The 25860-nt window shown below is 42.6% G+C and overlaps 2 protein-coding genes and 1 non-coding gene across 6 annotated transcripts; all 3 read left to right on the top strand.

Moving 5' to 3' along the window:
• The first annotated feature begins 1226 nt into the window (after positions 1–1226).
• On the top strand, positions 1227–9165 carry srsf7a (serine and arginine rich splicing factor 7a). 2 transcript variants are annotated; one of them, XM_017437395.3, is made up of 8 exons: positions 1227–1370; positions 3150–3383; positions 3466–3639; positions 3744–3836; positions 5073–5114; positions 5241–5285; positions 5944–6042; positions 8464–9165. In XM_017437395.3, exons 2-8 carry the CDS (start codon positions 3160–3162, stop codon positions 8513–8515), a joined length of 729 nt encoding a protein of 242 aa, XP_017292884.1. In that variant the 5' UTR covers positions 1227–1370; positions 3150–3159; the 3' UTR covers positions 8516–9165. The 2 variants fall into 2 exon arrangements, with proteins under 2 accessions (XP_017292884.1, XP_017292883.1); XM_017437394.3 differs by having other exon boundaries at positions 7485–9165.
• Positions 9166–9722: 557 nt separating this feature from the next.
• On the top strand, positions 9723–21527 carry LOC108248550 (heterogeneous nuclear ribonucleoprotein L). Of its 3 annotated transcripts, none has more exons than XM_017437391.3 (14): positions 9723–9874; positions 10551–10666; positions 10754–10991; positions 11901–11986; positions 12318–12414; positions 13815–13887; positions 17242–17274; positions 17846–17914; positions 18088–18335; positions 18739–18860; positions 19355–19556; positions 19635–19692; positions 19848–19958; positions 21018–21076. In XM_017437391.3, exons 1-14 carry the CDS (start codon positions 9797–9799, stop codon positions 21074–21076), a joined length of 1590 nt encoding a protein of 529 aa, XP_017292880.1. In that variant the 5' UTR covers positions 9723–9796. The 3 variants fall into 3 exon arrangements, with proteins under 3 accessions (XP_017292880.1, XP_017292881.1, XP_017292879.2); XM_017437390.3 differs by having other exon boundaries at positions 9836–9874; positions 17843–17914; positions 21018–21527; XM_017437392.3 differs by lacking the exon at positions 17242–17274 and having other exon boundaries at positions 17843–17914.
• A 3273-nt stretch (positions 21528–24800) lies between these two features.
• LOC112451478 lies at positions 24801–24991 on the top strand. Its single transcript, XR_003040303.1, has one exon. It is a non-coding gene; the product is annotated as a U2 spliceosomal RNA (small nuclear RNA).
• The last annotated feature ends 869 nt before the right edge of the window (positions 24992–25860 follow it).

The raw sequence follows: 25860 nt of genomic DNA, 5'->3' as shown, positions 1-25860 counted from the left end.
GTTTATTTAAATACTGAGTGTTAATTAATTTGGGTTGAAGACTCTAAATTAATCATTTTTAACAATAAACGTTTAACTTTGATTTGTCAGACGACAGATAGTTTCCCTGAACTCAGTCTCAGACCACAGATTTTGTTTTAACTCTTTTAACACCATAATAATAAATATATTTATTAAAACGCCTGCTCTTAGAAATGCCCTGTGTGTAAAATAATTTACACCCTTTTTCCAACTTTTAAAATCTGTCAAGTATTTCCCATTCTGATGTAATTAAATACATAAAACTGTGTGTTATAAGAAGAAAAGGACAAAAACAGAATTGAATTTTCTTCAACTTTCTTTTTTTTTTTGCAGTTTGAATGATTTAGAAGGTGGTTTTAAAGGGTTAAAGCAAATATTGGACTCAATATGAGCAAAAATGTGTTTCTTTTTCCTGTTCTGACCAGGAAGAACATGCTGTAAGTTGGTCTTAAAAGTATGTTTTTATACAGCGTTAACGTCTGCTTTACTTCATTTATTTAATTCAAAACGTTCCAGGTTCAAATCAGAGATCTTTAATCACAATAACTGATCACAAACAGAAGGGACAACTGGATTTTATGTTTATCAATTCAACCTCAGACATGTTTTGTTAACATGGCTAAACGGCTCATTAAATGAAAAATGATCAGACCCTGGTGGCTCCAAACAAAGGGACAGGTTTGACTTTTCACTTGGTTCAAACTTCTCAGATATATCGTCTAAATGGTTTGTTTTTCCTAATATAAGTCATTTTAAACAGGGCAGAACATTCTGAGTATTTTATTAGTGGAGCTTTTGTTTTACAAAGCAGGCAAAATCGTCAGAAAAAAATATTGTTGCATTTCCTTGCAATAACTATGTTTTTTTCCACATTACTTTACAAACAGAGTCAATTAGAGAGGTTCATAGACTTTTATTTTGAGATTGGCCTTAAATATGAAGACATTCAGTCAGTTCTGTCCAAAGATCTGGATTTTACATCCTTAAGTCACAGGGACCTCTAAAGTCATCTGAAGGATCCCTCTGAACTGAGGGTCCTGGGGAACGCCCTGAGCTGTTTGAGGCGATCTCGGTCCAGAAAATGGTCCTGTCTGAGTCTTCCAGCTCTTCCTCGTCCCTCCTTAGCCAGGAGACACTTATATGGCGGCCTGCTTTACACACTCCAGTCCAGTTGGAGGCGGTAATGTACCGTAAAGCAGGTGGTGTCGTACAGCTCCGCCGTAAAGCAGCCGACGCTGTCGTGACGCGGCTCGCGGAAGCCGCTCTGCAGTAAAAGCCGCGACGGAAGCACATGAAGGAGATCGAATAACGCTTCTGTGATCGGCAACTAGTCACTTCAGTGTAATTAGGTAATTATTATCTAATAATTAAGATACGACTCCAAAATTCTGTTCTAGACGGCTGAGGTTTCGGGGCGAAATAATAATATTAATAAATAAAAAAATATCCGCGGAGAAGGTAAGGGCAGCTACTAGCTAACGCGTGCTAACGCCTTTGTTTATGAGACAAGGCCTCGACTAATTCCCGGATTTATTTGTTTATTCGTACGCTTTAAAACTCACCTTATGTGCTTTATTTGAACCGTTTTTAACTGTAACGTCATTTTGTATTTTCCTTCGGCGTGTTTATAGTCTGTGAACATGGACAGTGTTGTGCTGAAAAAGGTACCCCCGCCGTTAACGGCGCTAAACGCGCTAGTCAACAAAATGAAAGTAAAAGTGGTGAACTGACTTGTATTTTTCTGCTTCTTTTAGTAGTGTTGTTACATTTTGGAATATTTATGTGCAATTTATATATTTTCGTAACTCTTTTCTGATCGGAAGTGGTTGCATATCTTAGCGCCGTGCTTAACATAATTCATAATTGAACCTATAAATCCTATAAAATTGGAATATATATTAAATTAATATCCATACTGTGTGTCCTTAAAGGCAGCAACAAACATGAGTGAGTCTCTTTTGATTATTCATCTTTTACTGAAATGTTGCCTTGAAATGCGCTTTCTGAGACCGGGGAGCCGTTTCCTGCAGGGGTACATATTTCGGTACAACACCGAGCCCGGCTTTGAGCGCCAACAGGAAAACTGCGACAGAGAGCGGGATTTTTCCTAATTATTACAAACCAATCACATCCGTGACTGAAGGTGGCACGCGTGATTTATTAGGAATTAATCTAATTTAGGTGTAGAGGTTTAAGGAGCTCGTGTTTGTGGCCTTTAAATCCGCGATGATGGCGCAGCAACACCTGCTGATCCGCCAAAACGACTCGTGTTACACTAAACACCGAAATAAATTATTGAACGAGGCCCCTTAAAGGAGTCCTGTGCGCGAATAAATAACAACTTAGGTGAGGAAAAACTCCGTGAGGCGTTCACGGAACTGAACGATCTGCAGGACGTTTTGTTTCTATGGAAACTAAACAAACCAAATCTGTTGAAAAATATAAGTATATGGTGTAATGTGATAAAACGTCTCGTTGAAGAGTTTAAATAAATGCATTTAATAGTTTTACTCTTATTGTCGAAATCCATGTTATTTTCTTAAATTAATGAGCATTAATTACATTTTTTTTAGGCGATTTGAAGCTAAAGAAAAGCTTTTTTAGCCAGGCTTTGGCTGAATTTAATTTGGGACATTCTATCTTCCTTTGATGGATGTTTCCTTTTACTTTAGTGCCTTTAAATCTTCTGTTAATCTGCTGAAACTGAGAAAAGTGGTTCTTATTTTCAGGGAAGGCGTCACTGCATGTACACCTGCGGCTGATTAGTCAGTCCAGTTCAAGATGGCCGCCACAGCCATTTGACATTATCCAAAACAAACGTTGCAGTAACTCTGTCAAGGATTAATAGGCATTTAAGTCTTTTATATTTATTTATTTATAAACTCTGTGTATTTTACCCCTTTAATTTGATAAAATAATTAATTTCAAAGAGTCCTTTGGGAAATAAAGTTTAGTAACTGCAATTTTGTATTTTCTTGTATATAAATAATTAAAAATAATTCAATTGTTGGTAAATCAACCTTAATAGAGAATTTATCTTTGCAAATAAGCTTTGTTTGGACAGGAGTTCAGTATATAAGGGTTTTTTTTTTGTAAATAGTTTGCATTTCTCTCCTTCGTCCCTGCAGGTAAGGAGACATGTCCTACTACTCATCGTCCCGGAGCTCGTCTCGGGTCACTGACTGCAAGGTGTACGTCGGCGACCTGGGCAATGGCGCCGCCAAGGGGGAGCTGGAGCGAGCGTTCAGTTACTACGGCCCGCTGAGGAGCGTCTGGGTGGCCAGGAACCCCCCCGGCTTCGCCTTCGTGGAGTTTGAGGATTCCAGAGACGCAGAAGACGCCGTTAAAGGCATGGACGGAAAGTGAGTTAGTGTTTCCCTCCGGTGGTTTGGACGGGAGTTACAAACACGTGAATCGGAGTAACTGTTTCCAAAATGTTCCCAGGATCCTGTGTGGTTCCCGTGTTCGTGTGGAGATGTCCACGGGCCTCTCCAGGAAGGGCCGTGGACGCCCCAGTCGCCGCCAGTTTGACCCCAATGATCGATGCTACCAGTGTGGGGACCGGGGCCACTACGCCTACGACTGCTACCGCTACAGCAAGAGAGGCCGCCGCAGCCGGTGAGTTTACCATCTTTTCTTATTGTTTTATGTTCCCGAAGCAGTATTTGTAATTGTACTCCCTATGAGGGCAGGAGAAGCATTATTGTGTCCTTTCGTTTCAGGTCCCGGTCTCGTTCGCGGTCCCGCTCCAGGTCCAGGTCCCGCGGGCGCCGGTACCGCTCTCGCTCCCGCAGCCGCAGCCGTAGCTACAGCCGGTACGTCGGCGCAGAAACACAGACGCGCCGCGGGGAATGTCAGTTCTGTCAGCTGACATCATTACAGCTGTTTGTGTAATGATGTCTGAAATCAGTTTGACTTCTACGTCCGGGTAGTTTCCTTCCAATGGTCCAGTTTGGAGAGCTCATTTATGACTCTTACATGTTCTTATTGTACCGCTTGGTTCAGGTATGTTGATCACACCTGGGTTAAAATGAAATCAAACATTTCACTGATCACATCAACTCTGTGGATAAAAATTTAAAGCTCACACGAGAAGATGTCCGGTTGGCTTTTCTGGACTGTGAGGTCTGAGTTTGATGGAAACCCGCCTACACGAACCAGTACTAAGGGTTTGACTCCCATCCCCCCAGGAGCACAAGTTAGATGAAACTCAGACCAGTGGTCAGTCCGAGTTTCAGAGAAACTGAGATGTTTATTTTCTAAACATGACGTCTCAGTGGGTTTCAAATCCACGGTTCCTCCCAAAGACTCCCTCCCCCAGGGATGAAGATCTGCTCGTCCTCGATAGAGAGGAACGTTGAGAAAGAACCCTTCCATCTTGTCCTACAGTGCTGTTACTGCGAGGATCTCTCAGCCCTCTGTGGACAGCAAGCGGCCATCAGGGCCTCAACGATCGGCCGTTAGGCTGATAGGCTTTCTTCTGGGTGTGAAAACAACTAGTTTTGTCACACCCAGCTGGTTGATTCACTCTGAAGAAGCTGCTTTTAGGACTGAGTTTAATATCAGCTCGTGTCGTGTTTTAGGTTATGACAAAGTTGGTGTTCGGGTTTTAACCCTTCATTAGTTTTTATCTCGTCCGATCCCACCGGAGTTAAACGTTCCCATCAGAGTTAAACATTCCCATCAGAGTTAAACATTCCCATCAGAGTTAAACCTTCCCACCGGAGTTAAACGTTCCCACCGGAGTTAAACGTTCCCACCGGAGTTAAACGTTCCCACCGGAGTTAAACCTTCCCACCAGAGTTAAACCTTCCCACCAGAGTTAAACCTTCCCACCAGAGTTAAACCTTCCCACCACAGTTAAACCTTCCCACCAGAGTTAAACCTTCCCACCACAGTTAAACCTTCCCACCACAGTTAAACCTTCCCACCAGAGTTAAACCTTCCCACCACAGTTAAACATTCCCACCACAGTTAAACATTCCCACCAAGCTGCTGTTGAACGGTGCTTTTCCGCAGAAACCGTCTGACAGGTTCTGTTTGTCTCTCAGGAGCCGACGCCGATCTCCGTCCTACTCCAGACGCAGAAGCAGGTGAGTTTGATGTTATCAACAACATGGCCGCCACATGTACACATCCGACTGAGATCCGGTCGAGTTGCTTGTCTCTTCTATGCGTTACAATCAAAACAACCTGTTTGTTTTCTTTCCCGACATCAGGTCTGGATCCCAAGCCCGGTCCAAGTCCAGGACTCCTGCGAGAAGGTAGGCCGTGTGAAACTGGGGCTTTCATTTGTTTTTATTTGTTTCTACACACAGACACAACAATCGTCTCATCATAAACTCACTGAAAGACTTGAATCTTATATTTTAAACTCAGGTCAGACTTACAGAAGCATTAGAGAAGAAAGAAAAAGTGTTTTTTTTTATCACAGGGCTCATTCTCCAGCTTTATTACTCTTATTAAGTTCCCTTTGGTCCTGAACGGTTCTACTCCGACTTTCAGTTAAACTGTTTATTTATCGTGACTTAAGACCCAGATCCAGCTTGTTGCTGCTCACGTTTCTGTCTGTACCTCCGGTGATGACATGATGTGATTTCCGACATGTTTCTGTAAGGAATGCCAAGTATTTCTAACTTGTTGCCAACAAAAATATTTTAAACTTTGACATGTTTTTCCTTTTAATGGCTGTGTGAGTTTGGCATTGTTCCATGTCTGAGTTCTGGTCCATAAGTCTTCTTTCACTGTTAAAGCCTTCCTGGCACCGTGGCAACGGGTTTCCTCAGCAGGGATATCAGAGGATCTCAGTGAGATCAAGGAAGATGTGTTCCTGATTTAAGATGCTCTTATCTGCAAACGAGCAGTTTGAGTTTCGCGATTAAAGACTCGGCGTCACGTAAACGCTCCTTTTGTCTCCATTAGTCGCTCTAGGTCCCGGTCTCGGTCTGGCTCTGCGCCCAGAGGACGCTCCGCCTCACGATCCCGCTCTCGATCGCCGTCAGCCAACCACAAACGGACCAGGTAAACCCTCCATCTAGGTGTTGGTTCTGTGAAACGGGGTGTGGGCGGACTGATAAATGTGTAATGCTTAGACCTGCGAGCTGTCTGTTGTTTTTATTTCTTTACATGTATAGGATATCATCGGTAGGGAGGTCCAGGTAGATAAACAAACAGGTTTTAGAGATCCTGCGTTCCAGATTAGGGTCAGTCATGTTTAAAACCTTAGTCGGGTGAAGAAATAACTGCTGAATGGGCGCCGCTTCCAGTCGGGAGCAGCCGTGCTGCTGCCATCCGACGGCCACGTGACGACAAGATGGAGGAACACCGACATCCTTCAGCCTCGGCCTCCGCTGTGGGCTGGGTGGGGTGAAGCTAAGAGTCCTGGGAGGGTGAGGGAGAAGTCAGGTCAGACCCGCTCTGCTCTCTTTTCTTGTGTCCGACGGCCGCTCCGCGATGACGTCACTTCCTGTGTGCGCACGGTCTAATCGCCGCGTTGGAAGATAAACAAAAACATAAACAGAGACGTGTTAGTTCAACCATAAAGGTCAACAACGAATACGTCCGGCTGATCAAGTCCAGAATCCCTGCGGTTGTGACGAACCAACGGCGGCGAAACCACCGGTCGAGTCTTCATTTGTCCAGACCTGCGTATCGATGTGCAGCTTTACGAAACGACATGAACGCTCTGGAGTAAAGACAGAAAAATCACTTTATCCGTAGTTCACCTGTTCAGTTGGCTGTCGCCGTGGTAACCACCCAAACACAGAGTTATACCTGGGTTTGGACACTTTTGTAGCCTTGAGGTCTTCAATCAGATAAAAAAAACTGATAATTTACTGTATCAGGATACAAAATCAACAGTTAATTAGGATGTTTGGTCCATTTCCTCACTCAGAGTCGTCCAATAAGATCAGATTTAGCTAATATTATTTGTCAGCTGGCTCAGGCATCTCAGCATATTTTAATTTGTTAAGTTTCCAAGCCATCAAACTCAGAATATTCCAGATTAAACTCCTCTGTCGATGCTCTTTGTTTGTCTTCCAACATGGCGGCGACCCATCCCGTGCACACGTGCCGATGACGTCGGTCAGAGTGGTCTATAGTCTTTTAATCTGATTTAATCGGTTAATTTTGACCCTGAAGAGAGAGCAAAGACGGTCTCTGTTCAGCCTGTTAACTGTTTATCAGAAAGATGTACCCGTATATATATATTCTCTGTACTTTTCTCCTTCTAGGATCTTAGATGTTCCACATAAATAATAATTAAAGGCTGACAGAGTGAGGTATTTATCATTGTTAAGGAAGGTTAGAGATTGAATTTTTAATTGTTTTTTTAATGCTTCAGTTTGAGTTCGCTCTCCTGAATTTGGCTAGCTCAGAAGAAATCTTCAGACAAGTTTTAGCTGAGAGCAGATGAAACATCTTTGCAGCAGTTTTGTTTATTTTTCATATTTTCTTTAAAGCGTGTGGTGGGAGCTGAGCACTGCACAGACACCGCAGCTGATCCCAGGCCCAGGGTCTGCCAGCTGGCGGTGTGTACGTCCTGCGGGAGGGTGACTAAACGCTGACCTGAGATCAGCCGTCGACTGCATCTGATGTTAGACAGCGAGAAAGAGGTCGACCTACCGACCGACCCCCTCCCCAGAGTGAATGGGTGACTCTGTTCAACCGACGCACACGCTCAGACGAGATCAGCCCGCACACACATTCAGTTCTTCTAGAGTCACCCAGCCAGCCTTCAGATCTACCAGAGGGCTGACCCACACAGATCAGTTCGGCCTTTTTAAGCCCACAGTTCTTCGCCTCTGTCTTAGCTGAGTGAGAGAAAGAGCTGACGAGAGATCAGTCTTCAAGAGCCTCCCGGCGCAGTGTCTCTTCGAGTTGTAGTCGTCCGTCCTTCAGTCCTTCGATTTGATCCTTCGCTTCTCTGTACTTGTTGTTTCTACCACTGTCTCCAAAGGTAACAAAAAACAAAACCACCCCCTGACAAGCTCATGTTGATGGTGAAAGAAAATGTGCAGGCTTGCTAAAGTTGAGCCGTAAACACGCATGCTCAGAGTACGGATGTGCGGCTGGATGTGTGTGTGTGTGTGTGTGGCTGAGTGTGTGTGACAGACAGGAAGGCACTTTGAATATCGATGGGCTGAAATCAGGAGGATTTGTCATGTTTTTTTTGTTTTCTGTTTTTAATCTGCTCCTATACTTTCTGAGTGAGATAGTGTCGAGGATGATTTGGCCTTGGGTCTCAAATTCTGTTTAGTTTTATCCTAAATGGGAAATAAAAATAAATAAATCAGCTTATCTGTCCACATGAAACACATGTAGAAACCTTTGGATTCACAAGTAATTTGGAGCTCCTGTTTCCTGATATTTGTACATTTTTATTGCTTTTTTTTGATTGGTCCCCTGTGGCGAGCTAATCCTTCTCCGTTTCTGTTTCAGTCGCTCCCGTTCAGCAAGTCCAAACCGAAGCGCCACACCTGCTGATGACTGAGTGATGAAGACTTAGTCCCTTTCCCCAAACCTGTCCCCTCAGTCCCCGTGTCCCGTCTGCTTTTACAGCCCTGCAGCAGCCCCAGACTTACAAATTATCTTATTTTTCTCTCCCAGAACTGAAAGCTTTTAGTTGTTGTAGCGCGCAGAAATGCAAACGATGGTTTCAGACGCTGCGAGCGAAGGTCGGAAGCTTTTAGCAGTGATATTTACAGTTCTTCCAGTGAGTCGCAGCTAAATTTAAATTATATTACCTAAAAATAAATCGCTCAGACGTCAGAACTTTGTCTTTCCGCATCAAAATATAAACGTGCAGTTTGTAAAAGTATTTTTAGTTTCCATTCTCGCTGGTTGAAGTGTTTTCTGCATGGCTTTAAATTCAATGTCCCCGTTCGTTCATTTTTTTATTTTATTTTTATTTTTCTGCTTCATCTCCCCTTTTTTGCAAACATGCCGTGTCGTATTGCAGAGCTTAATTGTTCCCCCTGTGTTTTCATCTTTCTGTTCTTCGGATTTTAAAATAAAAGCAAGAGCTGAAGCTTGATTCCTGCAGGAGCTACTGTAATGTTGTTTTGTTTTTTTCTGTTTTTGGGTTGAAAAAAAATTAAATATGGCAGTTTACTTTTTTGAATAAACATCTTCAACATGTGACGTTGGTCTTGTCATCATCATTAATCTCCCAGGTGTTCTGTTGGATAGGATATATTCAGAAAATGTTTTTTTTATTATAAATTAACAGAAATTTATCATTATACATACCAACAACAGTCCTAATAATACATTTCAGACTACAGAAAAGGAAAGTTACTTAATGTGCATCTAATTATTTGCTTTTAGCAGTTTTTTTTAAATATAATTTGAGTACTTTTTCTTTTTAAAGGCTGCTTCGGTTTAATAAACATCTATATAATATTTATATGTATACATAAATACTCGTTTTGTTCCCTTCTCCTCTTCAATAAACTGCGTACTGTGAACTAGGTACACTGTAAAATTTTGAGCAATTGGCTAAAAATATATTTGGCATGAAATTAATAAAAAAATTGCGTTTAAAAATAAAAGTTACAAACGTTGCCTTGGTTCTTCAATGCTGAACTGAGACTGACGCCGTCCGCCTTCCTATTGGCTGAGAGTCGTGTCACGGAGAAGATTGACAGCCGGATGAGCCTATCACGGCGCGTAGCCGCGTTACAGTGGGTGGCGACGCCTGCCCTGTTTTTCATGAATTTTCCGTCCATTTCAGTTTGCCGTCACTACCGCCGTTCTTTTTAACCGGGACAACATGGCTACTGCAGCGAGCCGTTACCACAGCGAAGACGGCAGGGCATCGAAACGACTGAAAACCGACGGAATGGCCACGGTCAGTCGGCTTAGCGCCGCTCGGGACGGGGTTTTTGCTTATAGAGTGAACACAACCGCCTCGGTTCCCGTTGGTTTCTTTCTTTTTGGCGGAATCGCGTTCGTTTTTGGAGCTGCTGTAAAGCGTGTCACGACACCGTCTCGGGTCGTCGAGGCAAGATGGAAACGTCCCTCAAAACACTCCCTTTTTAATTAATTTATTTTTATTTTAAAGTTTAACCGCTTTAACGCAGTGTAGCTGCACGTATTAAGTTGAAGGTGGCTGAAGGGGACCGAAGGAGGGCGATTTCCCCGGCCGGGCCTCGGCTCAGCCCGGCTTTGTTCTTCCACTAACGGGTAACGTTAGCCGGATGCTAACTGCGCGTTTTTAACAGAAGATGACCGATTAAACCGGCTATTCTGACGTTATTCTGAGCGGAGGGGGTTGCTTTTATTGTTTGATGCAAATTTATTTGTAAACGAGGGTGTTAAATAAATAAAAAATAGGCGCTAAATTGAGAAACGTTAGGCTAGCCGAGCCCCCCTTTGCGAACCAAAACTCAGCCCGAGGAAGCGCCTCCTGTCGGGGTCTACCTCAGACCACGAGCGCGTTTCTGACTCACGTGCAGGATTCTGTATTTTAGTTAGCAGCGAGTTAAACAATCAGCATAATAATATTAATGTTTTGTTCCTCGCAGGGATACGAAGACCCACACAAGACCCTTCCCTCGGTGGTGGTTCACGTCCGGGGTCTGATGGACGGCGTCACCGAGGCCGACCTTGTGGAGGCCCTGCAGGAGTTTGGAGCCATCAGGTCCGTGGATTCAAACATCTTCGCCTCTACCTGCAGCATTTAAACACCTGGGCTCCCCAGCTGAATGTCTGTGGTTTCTGTTTGCAGTTATGTGGTTGTGATGCCGAACAAACGCCAGGCACTGGTGGAGTATGAAGACATGAACGGGTCATCGACGGCTGTGACTTACGCCGCCGACAACCAGGTGTACATCGCCGGCCACCCAGCCTTCATCAACTATTCCACCAGTAAGAAGATTTCCCGACCAGGAGACTCGGACGACTCCAGGAGCGTCAACAACGTCCTCCTCTTCACCATCATGAACCCCATCTATCCCATCACCACGGTACGCACAAACTCACTGCTAACGGCGGACTCAAACGGAGAGCTGTACCTCATGGCTCTGTTTGAAAGAGTTTACTCCAGTAGTTTTCCAGGCACATTGATATGCAGATCCACGCTCAGTGTAAAGAAGACGTGGTTAACTCGTACCAATATATCAGAATTGTTGGGTTTCTCCATCTCAAACGGCTCTTCAATTAATGCTGCTGATGTTGACCCGTTTTTAAGGTTTTCATCGAACTCCATGAGAGGTCGGTTCGTGGTCATGTGGTTGTGAGACGTTAATTTTCTATCACAAAAATGAGCGAAGGAAGGTAATTAAGAGCCACAGGGGTAGCCAAAGTGCTGTACAATAGAGTTAAGTTTGTATTTAACAAGAAACAGTCTCATTTAATTCAGAAAGGCATCTAACTGGACTGATGCTGCGTCAACAGTTTTAAAAGTATTAGTCGTAAGAGGTGTTCCACAAATACCTTTTGTCATAAATCTAATGGCCCTGATATATTTAAATATTTTCAGTCTGTTAAGTGACTCTAAACAATAAACTACATTATCAGAATTAAAGCTTATTTACATTTTGCTCTTTATTTACTTTGATTTTAACGGGTGCATGGGGAGTTATGTTTTTTACAAGGCGTGGTAATTAATTTGATTGAAAATGTGGTTAAGATTTATCTCTTTAGGGTTTATTAGAGTTGACCTTCGGGTCCGGACGGATGAGGTTTGACAGAACTTACTGGTAGCGAGATAAGATCTTTCTGGATCGCCTGGCATCACAAGGAAACTAACATTCTCGAGCACGATTAGATAAACTGATGTCTTGTCGCTTCACGCTTGCATTCCCAAAATGAAATCCGATCCATCCGATAATGTTGTGGCGATAACGTTATTATTTTTCTGTACGGTTTCTCAGGATGTCCTCTACACCATCTGCAACAACTGCGGTCCTGTTCAGAGAATCGTCATCTTCAGGAAGAATGGCGTCCAGGCCATGGTTGAATATCCTTTTAAGCGGTTGACTCTTTCCTCAGCTTCACAGAATACAGTGGCGTTTTAATGCTTCACTGAAAGAACAACAGTAATTAATGTCATTTCTACAACAACAATCGGTATTAAATTCACCCTGTAGCTGCAGAGGGCTGCACATTATAAAGCTGTTTTATAAATCAGTTTATGAGAAGAAGCATTAGTTAATTCTCCTTTTTGTGGTTAAAATGTCGTCAGCTCCACAAACAGTTGCATGTAGCAGCACGTAGGAAGCAAACAGGAGAAAACAAAACTTTCCATTCTTCGGCTGAAAGACGTTTCTCGTCCCTAACTCAGTCGTCACGTTCGACTCGGTGCAGAGCGCGCAGCGAGCCAAGGCGTCACTCAACGGAGCAGATATCTACTCAGGCTGCTGCACGCTGAAGATCGAGTACGCCAAGGTAGGATTGTTTAACCATGTGATGGTCATAAATACAGAAGCTGCACGCAGAAACCCGTTTTTCTTTTCTGATCTGCTTTAAGTAAAAGGTTTAATGTTGGCGGCGCGGTGGTTGGAGCCGTCGCCTCAACAGGAAGGTTCCCGTCTGGAGCCTTTCTGTTTGAGGTTTGCAGGTTCTTGTGCACACGTGGTTTTTCTCCAGTTACTCCGGTTTCCTCCCGCTTGAAAACGTGCACATTTGGTGAATTGACATCTCTGAAATGTCACACGGTATGGATGTCTCTGTCCCTGAAAACATCTGTGCCACAAATTTCCATTTTTTACTAAAATGTACTCCAGCAGATTAAATAATAAACGTGGCGGTTGCTGGTGAAATAATGTGCAGAGACTATAATCTAGTTTTGCAAGAAGTGCACATGATTTTCAGAACTTGGCAGATTGAAACGCAGCTGATCGCTTGATAGCAAAACTCAAAGTTCAGTGAGTCCACAGAGGGGAAAAATGGATTTGGCTCCAAATAAAAGGCTGAGTGTTTCTGAAGAGAAGCATCAGTCGTAGAAAAACAGACATTTCTTCCTGTCTGTTTCTGTCATTTGATGTTTCTTCAATTAAAAATACTTTAGTCCATTTAAACTTGCAGCAGAAAACTTGTCTGGAAAACATGGTAAAAACATGGTACTGCAGGAAACCTTTAAATGTGACAAAAGTTAATTCCTGCCTGCTGTTTTAGGTTGAAAGCTTTTTAACCTGATGCTCATACTTCACTTTTAATTCTGTCCCATGGTTCAAACTAAAGGTTAGATTTACATTTACACTAACAAATGTTTATAATCTTTATTCATTGCATTATTCAGCAGAGTAGCTGACAGCAGATTTGGACAAAATATGAAATATATACACTCCTTTTAGATCAGACATTAATCTGTGATTCTGATGGCAGAAACCCATTACTTATGAGACATTTTATTTCTAAAGTATAATATGTAGGTTTTATCCTTCTGAGAATCATGTCACGTAAAAGACTGGAATTTATTGATTAGCAATCAGTTGTTTTAAAGAAATAAAGGCTAAAAATGTGTCACTGATTAAATGTTTTATTGTGGTAAAATAAAATGTCACCATTTAACATCTAATGGTGACGCACCAGCTGCCTTTCAGTTTTTTATTTTGTTACTTTATTGACAGACAGATGTTGTCAGATCCTGATCAACGTGTTTCAGTTTGTTTTTTATTACTGGAAGTCATCAGGAAATGAATCTGAACGGGTCGGGCTTCTTACTGACCGTTTAAATGGAGCGTGTTAAAAACTGATCTGAGTTCAGCCTCTGTTTGGAGCGTGAAAAGGTGTCCATGTGTGAATCGAGGTTTAAGCTTTGGTTTGTGTTTGTTGTATTTCTGCAGCCAACCCGTCTGAATGTGTTCAAGAATGACCAAGACACGTGGGACTACACCAACCCCAACCTGGGAGGACCAGGTAAAACCATAAACACCTGAACACACTCGAGTAATCCCAGAGAGGCACCATTACTGCCATCCAGGGGCGTTTCACCAACACACTGATCAAACCACACACACACACACACGGCTCAGACCGCCTCCTTCATCCTGTCCTGGAGTAATTCTGGGTTCACACACAGGACAGGAAACAACGTGGAGGCTGTGAGGTCAGACATTTTATCGTAAACGGGTGTTAGGATTGGCAGGAACACGTTTGCAGACAGAAAGAAGACGACGCTGAGCCCGAATGTTTGTGTTTCACCTCGGGTGGTTTTGTTATCTGAGTGGAAAGTGGTTGTGTCTGGACCATTTACACTGAAGACCTGCAGGCTATAGTTTTTCTAGTCTTTGTTTGCATTCGTATGCTCGTTCAGGAGCTTCTTTCCCTTCACCTGTTCCTGTAAACGACCCGTCGGTTGATGGGTTCCCGTCGTTATGATGCAAGTTCTGGTTACTGCAGGAGTTTGCTTCCTCCCAAACAACATTGTTCTGCTCGACTTGTTTTTATTTGCCCATTTAAAAACTTGGGATTTTGCCAACTCTAAAAGAAAATGATGACTACCCCTTAGAAACGTTTGACAGCGAGATTCGCTCGTCTGTCTCCACGTTGCGTGGCGTTTCTCTGGGCTGCGACCGCTGCTGACGGCTGAGCAAACAGCATCCATGAAGGGGTCTCCAAAAAGATTTCCTACCTCCATTTTTAAAGTGATCTCCGCCCAACCAAGATGACTTATACAAACCGTGAATTCACCTGTTTTCACAGTTTTCCCATAATTTTAAGTTTCTGACGGTCGCAGTAAAGTGAGACGCTTCCTTTCTGACCCTCATGAGTCTGATCTGCTCCTGCAAACAGAAACGATGCTGGTCTGTGGGTTTGAACTCGTCTTACAGACGTTTATAAACACGCTGACGTTGGGTCTGTTTAGGTATCAAATATTTTGCAGGAGCTGATGACATGTCGCTGTTTTGGATTGATGTTTTTACCCACCGTTCTTTGAGAGGTCGGTGCAGTGGTGACACTAGGAGCTTAGATTCAGCCTTCGTTTTAAACACAAGTTTGATCAGACTTTAGGAAGTTATCCAGCAGTCTTAAAGACTCATTGGATCAGATCGTCACTGAGGTTAAATTCTTACGCTCTTTAATAATTAAATGCAATAAACGGGACAGTTTTTGTTTAACCAGGAGCAGATAATTGTCATGCAAATACTCTCGAGGTTGGGAAAGACTTTAAACCAATATTTTAGCAGGTAAATTTAAAACCGGATGATGTTTCTGACAAACACAACAGCTTAGTGAGAACAGAAGTACTTAGTTTGATTGTCAAATGGGTGTTGTCCCTGAACTCTGAGAGGGATTGTTGACATGCTTCAGTCATGACAAACTCTTCAGGGCATGTTTTCTTTGTGTTTGCATTTGCTGTTCCTGCGATCCTTGACACCTGGGAATCTTTTTGCACATTTGAGGGCACAGAAACGGGGTTTCTTGGTATGAGGCTGATTCTGGTCACTTCTGCTGTTGCATACGGTGAAATTCTTCCATTTAGCTGCCACCACAAAGTGTAAGGGTTGTCTTGTAAAGCAGAAATGACTGGTTTGACACTCGCTGTATTTGAGTGAAGCCGAGAAGTGGGAACAGAGGCGTGGACCAGCATGAGTTAACAGGCTGGGGTCTCCTGAGAACATGCACATGATGTTTGTGCCGATGCTCACATCACCACCACGCAGTCATCATCAGTCCACTTTCTTCAGTAAGGACACAACCACTATCATACAGAGGGCCAAACCATCCAAGATACAAGGAGACATCGTCCACCCAACATGACGAAGTAGGGCTGATACACCAGTCATTCCTCATCTCGTCATTCTTGCACAAGATCCATGAAGACATTTGAAGAGAGCGGGGAGTTTTGGACACTGAGCTACACTCGGTGCCTCCCCCCCTCTTTCCCTTTCCTCCATCTTTTCCTGTCGAGAGACACACTGAAGCAGACAACACCTCGCAGCTACAGCGCTCCACTGTCGACACAAGGAAGTCCTGACACCAGAGGACGTACATCCCTCACTCCCACCTGACGACTCACACTGATACAAACAAGCCGCACATTTTAAGTCTTGGCCTTGAAGTACTCTGTTGGGGCTGCGTCCATCACGCTTCTCGACACGCAGGCGAAACATTTGAGCAACATGCTGACGCTGCACCAACTGATCCCAATCAACACCACCAATCAAGCGGTAGCCATTCACACTGGAGTCGACACAAGGCAGCCGGTGAAGACAGGACACTGCTGACAACACCACCAAGCACACTCAGAGCCCATTCAGGCCCATTTCTGGTTATATCCCACATGTACCCCCCCCTACATGGAGTTCAGCCTTTCTTTCTTGCTCTTTGTGCTTTTCTTGTCATATTTTCCCTGTTTAGATATTTTTTTTTAATTGAATTTTTTTTTTTCCTAAATACCTGAGTTTCTGTGGAACCTGTGTAATGCCTTCCATGTAATGCAGGTTTGGCAATTTGCGGCTAAGCGGAGCCACCTTCCCAACTGAAATGTGCTCTATGGCAGCCTACCAGTGGACGCTAAGCAGGCTATTCCTCTAAAATGGAACACAAAGGCTGGAGCCGCCAACCAACTCAGCTGTGAGCATTTGATAAAAGCAAGAATCCGTCCTGAGGTGGAGAGTTGTCCCCTCCCTCAAACAGGAGAATGACTGTATGGGATGAAATGAACGAAACGTGAGGGGGAGCTTCTGCAGCTAATGCCTTCCCACTGTTAATAAACATGCAGTAAGTAATTCGAGACCCTCCTTGGAAAGTAACTGCACAGCACCACACGACCCCAAAACCCAGCAGCCAACATCGCCAAACAAGACAGACATTTTCTGTTTCCTCATACACGCTTAATCGCTCTTTCTGAGAGGGAAGGTGGTTTCTGTGGTGTTGTCGAAGCCCGCTCTGAATGCCGCACACATTGATACTCCCTCTGACACTCTCATTCATGTGGTTGGTTCAACTTGTGACAGTTTCCTTGGGGATTAGGATTATTTATCTGGAGCAAGGATGTACACCTGAAAAGTCAGGAGAGCGGTTCGCCCTCCAGCCACACTGGCTGCTGGGCTTCAAATTGCTTGTTGGGTCACCTGCAGAGGTGCCTTTCCATCATATCTGAGTTAATTTCCTGAATATTCAGAAGAAACCATGTTACAAGCAGATTTATTACACTCTCCTGACATTTAAGTGGGGGTATTTCCAATTTGTTTGCCCTTTTTGTTTCATGTAAACGTGATTAACCTGGCTTCCATTTTGATTGTGTATGATTGTGTACCCGTACAGATGGTGATGCAGATGGCAATGGCAGCAATGCAGGTGTGTGTGAGCGTACAAACTTCTTTATTCTCAAATGTAGCCGTTTGTGACACACTGTCCAGAGTGACTGTTTGAAACTCCCCCCCCCCCATCCTCCACCTCATCTTTGCCATTTTCCTCCGTTTTACTTCAGGCTAAACGTTTTCCAGTGTGGATGCTTTGGATTAAAGTTGTCATTTCCTTCATACGTTACAACCAACACCTCCCTCCTCATTTCTCTCCACTAATTTTGACACCAAATCTGCTCACTGAGTTTAGAGTTTAATGTGGGGGAAGGATTGTTTGTCTGGTTTGTTGTCAGAGGAATAAATCTTGAAATGCATGTCTCCTAAACTGGAATACTTCTAAAAACAACCCTAATAATTATGTCTGCTGTATGATAAACTGTTAGATGGGTGTTTTTAGTGTCGAAATGTCTGTTTATCGTATTACCTTTGGGCATCCCACTCTTATGTAAATATTTGAACTGGTTTTTGTTTTATTTATTTTTTTCCGCCACCCATTATTTTAGTCATTGTTTTTTTGTTTTCTCCGCCTCTCTCCTCTTCCTTTCCTCCTGTTTCCATAGAAGACGTGAACGCCAACCCAAACAAGCGCCAGAGACAGCCCGCCCTCCTGGGAGACCACCCTCCAGAATACGGTACGACTTCTCACTCTTCTGAGCAGCAACAAAACGCCCGAGAATCATTTTTAATCCCATCGTCGTCGCCAAGAAGCCTGAAATTTGAAACTCGGGGCGTTTAAAGTATTTCATTAAGCAGCAACTGTTCTGTTGAAAACTGTGACTTATTGTCGTCTCGCCTCGCTCTTTAGGGGGTGGTTACCACGGCTACGATGAGAGCTACGGGTCCCCGCCGTACGAGGGTCGCAGGATGGGTCCTCCGATGAGGGGCCGCGGCGGAAGAAGCTACGGCCCCGGCTACGGACCGCCTCCTCCGCCCCCCGGCGAGTACGGCGCCCACGCCGACTCTCCGGTCGTCATGGTTTACGGTCTGGATCCTTCCAAGATGAACGCTGACCGCGTCTTCAACATCTTCTGTTTGTACGGGAATGTAGAGCGGGTCAGTGTTGTTTATTAGGTTAAAATTCTGATTCTGACGGAGTCTTAGCTGCATCTTTTATTTCACTTTAACTCCATCAAAGAATAAGAAAACGCTGCGATCTCTGCTCGGTTCATGGTGAAAATTCGACTCGATGTTTGAAAGAAATGTCGTCATTTTCCTTCTTCTGTAGTCGCTTTAAAAACAGTAACGCTGCTTTTTATAGTCGGCTGTAATATTTCAGGCTTAAGTTGTCCTGAAGCCAAATGATGTTTTACAAAGGATTATCAGCAACAGGAGTGACAGAAGAGCTTTGTGAGAAGAAACATTGGAATTCAGATTCTTCATCGTTCTGTGACTTTCTGTAAACATGTTGTTTTTAAGCAGGAAGTAAACATGACCAAACCCTCTAATCTGTGTTCAGGTGAAGTTCATGAAGAGTAAACCTGGAGCTGCCATGGTGGAAATGGGAGACTGTTATGCCGTGGATCGGGCCATTACACATCTGAACAACAACTTCCTGTTTGGGCAGAAACTGAACGTTTGGTGAGTTCATCCCACATACCTGTCGTGGTTCGTGTGTCAGAAGGACGAGTAAAAGCCAGGGAGCAAACAGAGGTGACAGGAGCAGTTTCCATCATTAAAAATAGGAAACCTTGAACCGGTCGTGCAGTTGAGCAGCTTCCCTAAATCTGTAAACCCAAGAACAAGACTCTTTGTTACTCCCAACCCCAACTAAAGATTAATCAAAACATCAAATGTTGTCACCAGGCCTCCTGACCTTTTAAACTCCTTTAAATCAACTCAGATCAGTAAAACACACAGCTCACACATAGGGGTGTGTGTGTGTGTGTGTGTGACAGAAGGTGTAAACAGCTCGCTGATAAGGGGATGAGGGCGGCGGTCGGACCGCTCCAAGCAGTTGGGTCACCTCTGCACAAACACCTCTTTGTCTTTGCCGAGGCCTCCCCGGCGTCTTTATTTGAAACCTTTCAACGTGTCGATGGTTCGATGGTTGTCGATGTCCTCTCGTCCCGCAGCGTCTCCAAGCAGCAGGCCATCGTACCCGGACAGTTCTACGACCTGGAAGACGGCACCACCAGTTTCAAGGAGTTCCGCGGGTCCAGGAACAACCGGTTCACGTCCCCGGAGCAGGCAGCGAAGAACCGCATCCAGCACCCGAGTAACGTGTTGCATTTCTTCAACGCTCAGCCAGACGCCTCGACGGAGACGTTCTCTCAGGTCTGTTCAGGAAGCGGCGCCGGATGGAGTTTAATCTGAGGAGTCTTTATTAGAAATGCTCAAACTAATGTCTTCCAGATTTGTGAGGAGATCGGTGTCAAGAGTCCCGTCAACGTCAAAATGTTCACAGGGAAAAGTAAGATGTCTTCTGTTTATTGGTCATGATTATGTAACGTTAAGTGTTTCAGAAAGTAAAATGAATTAATTGGTTGTCTTCAGTCTGGTTGCTGTTTATCAGTGAATAATGCAGATGGAAAAATGTGACTCTGTGTTCTGAATTCTGACCAACAGATGGCGCCGATCGCAGTGATCGCAGCGCTTCAGGTCTGTTAGAGTGGGAGTCCATCAACGACGCCATGGAGGCTCTGGCCATGATGAACCACTACCAAATGAAAAACCCAGGTCCGTTAAAGAAACGCTCAATAAAACAAACAAAACGTCTGTTTGTGCTGCGTGATGGCTCCAGGGAAAAAACGCAAACCTTTAATTTGAGCTTTTTCCAGGTCTGGATAAGTGTGGGGAAAGGAAGACAGGATATGGAAAAACATTCAGCGTTTCTGAAAGTTTCTCTTTCATATGTTAACGATGATCCACTTCTGGACCAGAAACTGAGGTTCTGCGAAATAAATGAGGGATGCAGCTTGTAAAGACGCTACAGTTTAAAATTAATTAACTTTAATCATTTGGGCTCATTCATGAAACTTTAAACGAAAGGTCAGATTTGAATGTTAGGTGATGAAAAGTTACAGGATTTTGAATTAAAGTAATATTTTAAGTTGAAATAAAACAGCAGTATTTGAGTAAAATGTTTTTTTTTTTCTGTTAGGTAGCTGTTTATCCTCACATGATGCACTAAAAACCAAAATAAATGCCATATTCTGTAGTTTTACTTAACATTTAATGTGTCAAAGGTGGCTCAAAAATCAATTGGAAATCTAAAATTTCAAAATAAAAGGCCCAGTGATCATTTAGACGCCACTGTAAATCAGATAAGTGGAACAGAGGATTGTTGGATGTATCATAGGGCATCTTTACCTTTTTATTAACACTGGTACTTAACATATTATTCACTGCTGGATAACTTTAAATGTTGTAATTCAGTTACTCTGCTTGTTTCGGTGCAGATCAGACGAGTTTCAGAACATTTGGGTTAAATTCTCTTTTAATCTCTAACTTATGACTTTAGGAGGAGCTTAAAGGGTTAACAGCCCATTAGGAAACACTGTGGTGTAAATAAAATGTTTATTTATTTAGGATCTGATTAATTGCAGCAGGAATCTAATGTTTCACTCAGATTAGCTGTTAATTTAATCCGGTCGGATTTAAACTTTTTCTCCAAAGAGCTGCAACAGATTTGTGTTGTTCGTAACTTTTCCACAGAACCACACCTCCAAAGATCTGAAATCTAAATGCATCTTTTTCTGGTTCAGCGGTTTAATGTTGGGTCTGGTCTCCCTCCAGGTGGTCCGTACCCCTACACGTTAAAGCTCTGCTTCTCCACCGTGCAGCACGCCAATTAGGAGCATTTCAAACTGGAAGACGAGGCTCGATCCACTGAAGCGCATCTTCGGGTGCGCTTTCACCATGACTGCTTGTAACACTCCTGAGGAAACATCTCTCAGCTGATCTGTCGTGTGCAAACCTTCCCATGTTGGATATTAAACACCGTGTATTCAAATAACTCTCATTTAAATTTCATATTTGTGACCCAAACGTAGCTTAGAGTTCGCCTCCACCATTAAGTTCTCCTTTTTACTTTTTGTATTACCTGACACGGCGTATTAGCCTGAACTGCTTTTATGCTCAGGTGGTTGTAGATGGCAGTGGACAGAGTGGTTTTGTAACTTTTATCTTTTATTTTCTTCTTCTTTTTGTTATTTTATTGCTGATTGTTCAGTTTTGTGTCTCCATGACTGATATGCAGACGGAGATTTGTTTTGTTCTAAGAAAATAAAAAAAAGTCAAATACAAGTTGAGTGTAATTTATTGTCTTCATGTCAGCTTCCTGTTTCTGGAGCTGGGGTCTGCAACCTGCGGCTCGGGGGCCACATGTGGCATTCAGCTCCTCGTAACTTTGTCCCAAAATGACGTGAATCAGAGGATCGTTTTCATGTGCAGAAATATACAGTTCCTTGTTTTCCTAAGACTATAAAATGCAACATTTTATTAATCATCCTAATTTTAAGGTTTAAGTGAATTAAGAAATTTTATTTGGTAGTAGAGATGGTAAAAAGGACATTTAAAATAAAGCATTTAATTGCAAATTTCTAATTAAAATGTGTTTTTGAGCTCAATAAAATAACTAAAGTATAGTATAGCTTTATCATTTAGTTTAAAATGCTGAAATGTAAATATGTCTTCAGGGGAGCTGCTGCTGTTTAAACGATCAACTACAAGCACTCCCGAGGCCACAGTGTGGTTAGAAAATAACACGATCCGGATCAGAACCAGAACTTAACCCCAACATATCCTGAACATTTCATCCAGATCTGTTCGTTAGTTTTTACCTGATCTTTGCTGACAGACCGGAAACAGAAGGGTTACATGTAGGAGCAGAGATGAGGTTTTAACTAAACAGTTACCTGTGACCTTTGACCCCATGAACCTTGAAATCAACAGTGGTCACCCCTGACCCATGAGCTGTCCAGCTGCTGAATTAGAGCTCAGCCTGATCTGTAACCTTTGACCAGATCACAACCAGAATCTAAATCCTTGATCTTTGTATCACGTTTGACGTTTCCTGAAAATTTTGTGAAAATCCGTTCTGAACTTTCTGAGTGTTCTCAGACAGAAACCGGATTATATCAGGAACACAAACCACTACTTTTACAATAACGTATTCATATTTAATTAAATCCAAGGAAATACAACATTATGACTTGTTTTTTTAGTTTAGTCTAGTCATAAGTTTTATAAGGAAAAATGTTAAATTTGGAGCAAGTCCTTTTTCAGAAAGCAGGATTTTAAACGGTGTAAATGGGAACAGGTGATGTAATTTGAGTCTGTGTTGTTTCAGGACAGAAATGAACTGCATGATTTATTTATTTTTCTTGCCCCGGAGCATCCAGATCAGCCCCTTCTCACAGGACCAGCTTTTGTCCCCCAGCAGACAGCTGACAGGAGAACCAACTCTACGCTGCACGTTTTGACCCAAGCTTCCTGGAGAACGTGGGTTCTGCTGTGTTCCAGCCTGATTGTTTGGTTTTTGATTTATTTGTCCTCCATTACCTCCACTTCATCTCAGTGGACAAAACCCCTGCAGCTCAGGAGGGTCAAACTCCAGGCCTCACTGCTCCAACACACCTGATTCAAACTATTTAATCACCTCCTCACCAAACCATCAGGTTCTCCAAAAGCACGTCCACAAGTCATGCATTTAAAGCAGGTGTTTTAAAGCAAGAACACATCTAAAACATGCAGGAGAGTTCCTGCTCCATCTAAAATCCACCGTTATCTCTGGACTGCATGCATAAACCCGCCTGGCAGTTCCTGTTTCTTAGTCTTTTTCAATGCACTTAATATATTAATATAAAAATATTTGTGCAAATGATGGATGTGAAAGCTGTCCTAAAGGTCCGAGGGGACAAACAACAAGGAGAATGTCCCCGTAGTCAATAATTTGGGTGGTTTTACACATAAAATTGCAGAATAAATTGTGCAAAAAACACTAAAGAAAAAAAAGCTGTCTCCCTGAGGCATGCGGGTTATTAGATGAATAAAACCATTTAAAAACAAGGTATTTATCACAAGAAAAGGAACATAGCAGCTTGAGATTTTAATAATATGTTCACAAACTTGAATACCATTGTTCTTGAGTTTATATCAACCATTAGGTACAAGTTTTATTAATATTTTATGAAGATTTTATGGTCTTATAATTCTCCAAATTCAGATCATCTAGGCTCAAATCGCCCCCTTTATATTTTATCTGGACAGAAAATGATTAGAATGAATAAAAACCACCCTTCATCCATGTTTTGTGTTTAAACTGTTAAAATAAAGTTTCGTTTGAAAAAAAAAACCGGCTAGCTAACATTGACCTCGGCTACAAATGTGAGGCTAATTAAGCTAATGGCGTATTTTAATTCGAATAAAAAAGCACCAAAAGTGAGCGTTAGCTATACGGAGGGAAGACCTTAGGCGATAGAAAGATTTTCAGAAGAAGAAATGTTGTTTTATGTTATATTGGTTGTTTATTTTGTTCCTATTTTTACAGTTTTCTTAGCTTCACGGTTTAACGTTACCGCGTCTGCGCATGCGCACTAAGAGGTCCGTTAATTAGTTCAGGTTCTTCAGCTTGGTGAAGACGGTTCAAGGTGAAGTTTGTGTTTCCTTATTCCTTGTTTTTTCCTCCTTTGATACAAATATTGTCGTGTCTAATTTGTACATGACGAAAGCTAAAAAGTAAATTCGGTTTTCTTTGTCTGTTTTTTAGTCTTTGACGCGGTTTGTAGTTCTGTAACGGCCGTCCGCCATTTCCGAAGGTTTAATTACAGTTGAGCCGTCGTGTTTGCTGCTTAAATTCTTACAAAAAAACGATAATTTTAATGAAATTGTGGAACGACAATTATAATAAAAATGTAGAGTTGCTTAATTAAAGGTACATGTTGGACCTAAATAGTTTATTAACTGACGTTTTCCACTCCAGAACTGAAAACGAGTTTTAACCGAAATGTTTTCACGTTGAATTATTTTTTCTTCGCCTTTTTATTGTTTCTCATAAACTGAAAAACAGAATTTTTGTGGAAATGTGTACAATGTGATTAATTTGTCTTCGTGAGATGAAGATGAAGAGCTGCAGTTCTTCATCCTCTCCACAGGGGAGGACTAAAAGAGTTAGTTTTAGCATAAAACTTTAATTTACCTCGGCTGTACAGGTTTATTTAACTCATAAGATGAAGCAGAATGTGGTATATCCATCTGTTTAATTAAAAAAATGTTATTTAAGCTCATTTGTAGATAAAGTTTAGCTTTTTTAGTCGTTTATTCTCTGCCTTCCTATTGGTTTGAAGTGGATCACGTGACCCGGAAAAAGCGCAGGGGCTTTTCTTTGTAAGCATCAGTTTCAGATTTAAAGCAGCGGAACAACACAGTGATTACACCGCTGGTGGTTTTACATCATTACTGTTCGAGTAATGAGTCAAAAATAAAAGTTAAGCCACGAATATTAATGTTTAGTTTCTGACCCGTGAGTCAGGATGGCGGTGGGGAGAGTGAGCCGGTTTCCTCCGACAGTTTAGTGGTATCGCTTCTCGGCCTTTTGGCTAAGATCAAGTGTAGTATCTGTTCTTATCAGTTTAATATCTGATACGTCCCCTACCCGGGGACCATATATTAAATTGATTTTTGGAACAGGGAGATGGAATAGGGGCTTGCTCCGTCCACTCCACGCATCGACCTGGTATTGCAGTACCTCCAGGAACGGTGCACCCCCCTGAAGTGTTTAATAGAAACATTGGCACGCTTCAAAGCTATTTTAGTATGTTTTTCTGTACTTAAGCAGTATGAAGTATTGTGGTGTTGTCTCCTTTGCAGTATTAACTGTGGGAGCACCCTGTATGTTGAGATCTGTTCTGTTTTTTTTTTTCAGTTTTACTTTCCTTTGCTGTGGTTTGTTCATTCTTGTTGAGACTTTGCTCCTCATTCTTTTATAGATAAAACCTTTATGGTAAATTTAGTGGCTTTAGTTCAACAAGTTAAACATTAATATCTACACTCTTCTTCTCTGGTTTTGCACTGAAAGTCCAGCTGTTGTGGCTCAGATGGTGGTTTTATGGTTAAATTGTGTCGTTTTATGCTTTTCCCTACTAGAAACTGATCAACTCTGAGGTGTTCATAATGTTTCTGGTTTATTTTAACCATCTAAACTTATTTTTGGTGTTTCTCCTCCTGAACAGCAGGGGGCAGCAGCAGCACTACTGCAGAATGAGGGCTAACGCAGGAAGTGGTGTCACTGTCAGAAGAAAACGAATCTTAGTTGTTTTTATTTCTTTCTCTAATCTTCTGAAGCAAGTCTCTTAGTTTCCAGCTGATGTTCAGTTTGTGTTGATTTAATCTGAACTCTGCTGGTTGTTGCTGCTTTGGGAGAATGAATGGATGAAATCTGTGTGTTAGCTCTTTGTGAACACATGCTGCAGTGCATTGTGGGTAACATGAGGCGTATATATTTCTAAATGAAGGCAGACAATCCCTGTGAGTGTTTGTGTGAACAGCCTGGTTTGAACAGAGACCCTGAAGAGTTTGAGCCTCAGAGTTTTCCTGTTTCTTTTTTAATCCGGTCCGTCAGTCAGAGCGGCCTGTGGGT

This window comes from Kryptolebias marmoratus, linkage group LG2 (genome assembly GCF_001649575.2).
Source record: "Kryptolebias marmoratus isolate JLee-2015 linkage group LG2, ASM164957v2, whole genome shotgun sequence".
Taxonomy (NCBI): domain Eukaryota; kingdom Metazoa; phylum Chordata; class Actinopteri; order Cyprinodontiformes; family Rivulidae; genus Kryptolebias; species Kryptolebias marmoratus.
Note: the sequence above shows the minus strand (reverse complement) of the source record. Positions and strands in the feature narration are given on the sequence as shown.

Excerpts from the sequence above, each read along its gene's own strand:
- srsf7a (XM_017437394.3), top strand. The coding sequence starts at position 3,160 with ATGTCCTACTACTCATCGTCCCGGAGCTCGTCTCGGGTCACTGACTGC. Across the intron at positions 3,640-3,743 it reads AAGAGAGGCCGCCGCAGCCG|GTCCCGGTCTCGTTCGCGGT; the intron begins GTGAGTTTACCA and ends CTTTCGTTTCAG. Across the intron at positions 6,043-7,484 it reads GCCAACCACAAACGGACCAG|CGTGTGGTGGGAGCTGAGCA; the intron begins GTAAACCCTCCA and ends TTTTCTTTAAAG.
- LOC108248550 (XM_017437391.3), top strand. The coding sequence starts at position 9,797 with ATGGCTACTGCAGCGAGCCGTTACCACAGCGAAGACGGCAGGGCATCG. Across the intron at positions 10,667-10,753 it reads CAGGAGTTTGGAGCCATCAG|TTATGTGGTTGTGATGCCGA; the intron begins GTCCGTGGATTC and ends TTCTGTTTGCAG. Across the intron at positions 11,987-12,317 it reads GGCGTCCAGGCCATGGTTGA|GTTCGACTCGGTGCAGAGCG; the intron begins ATATCCTTTTAA and ends CTCAGTCGTCAC.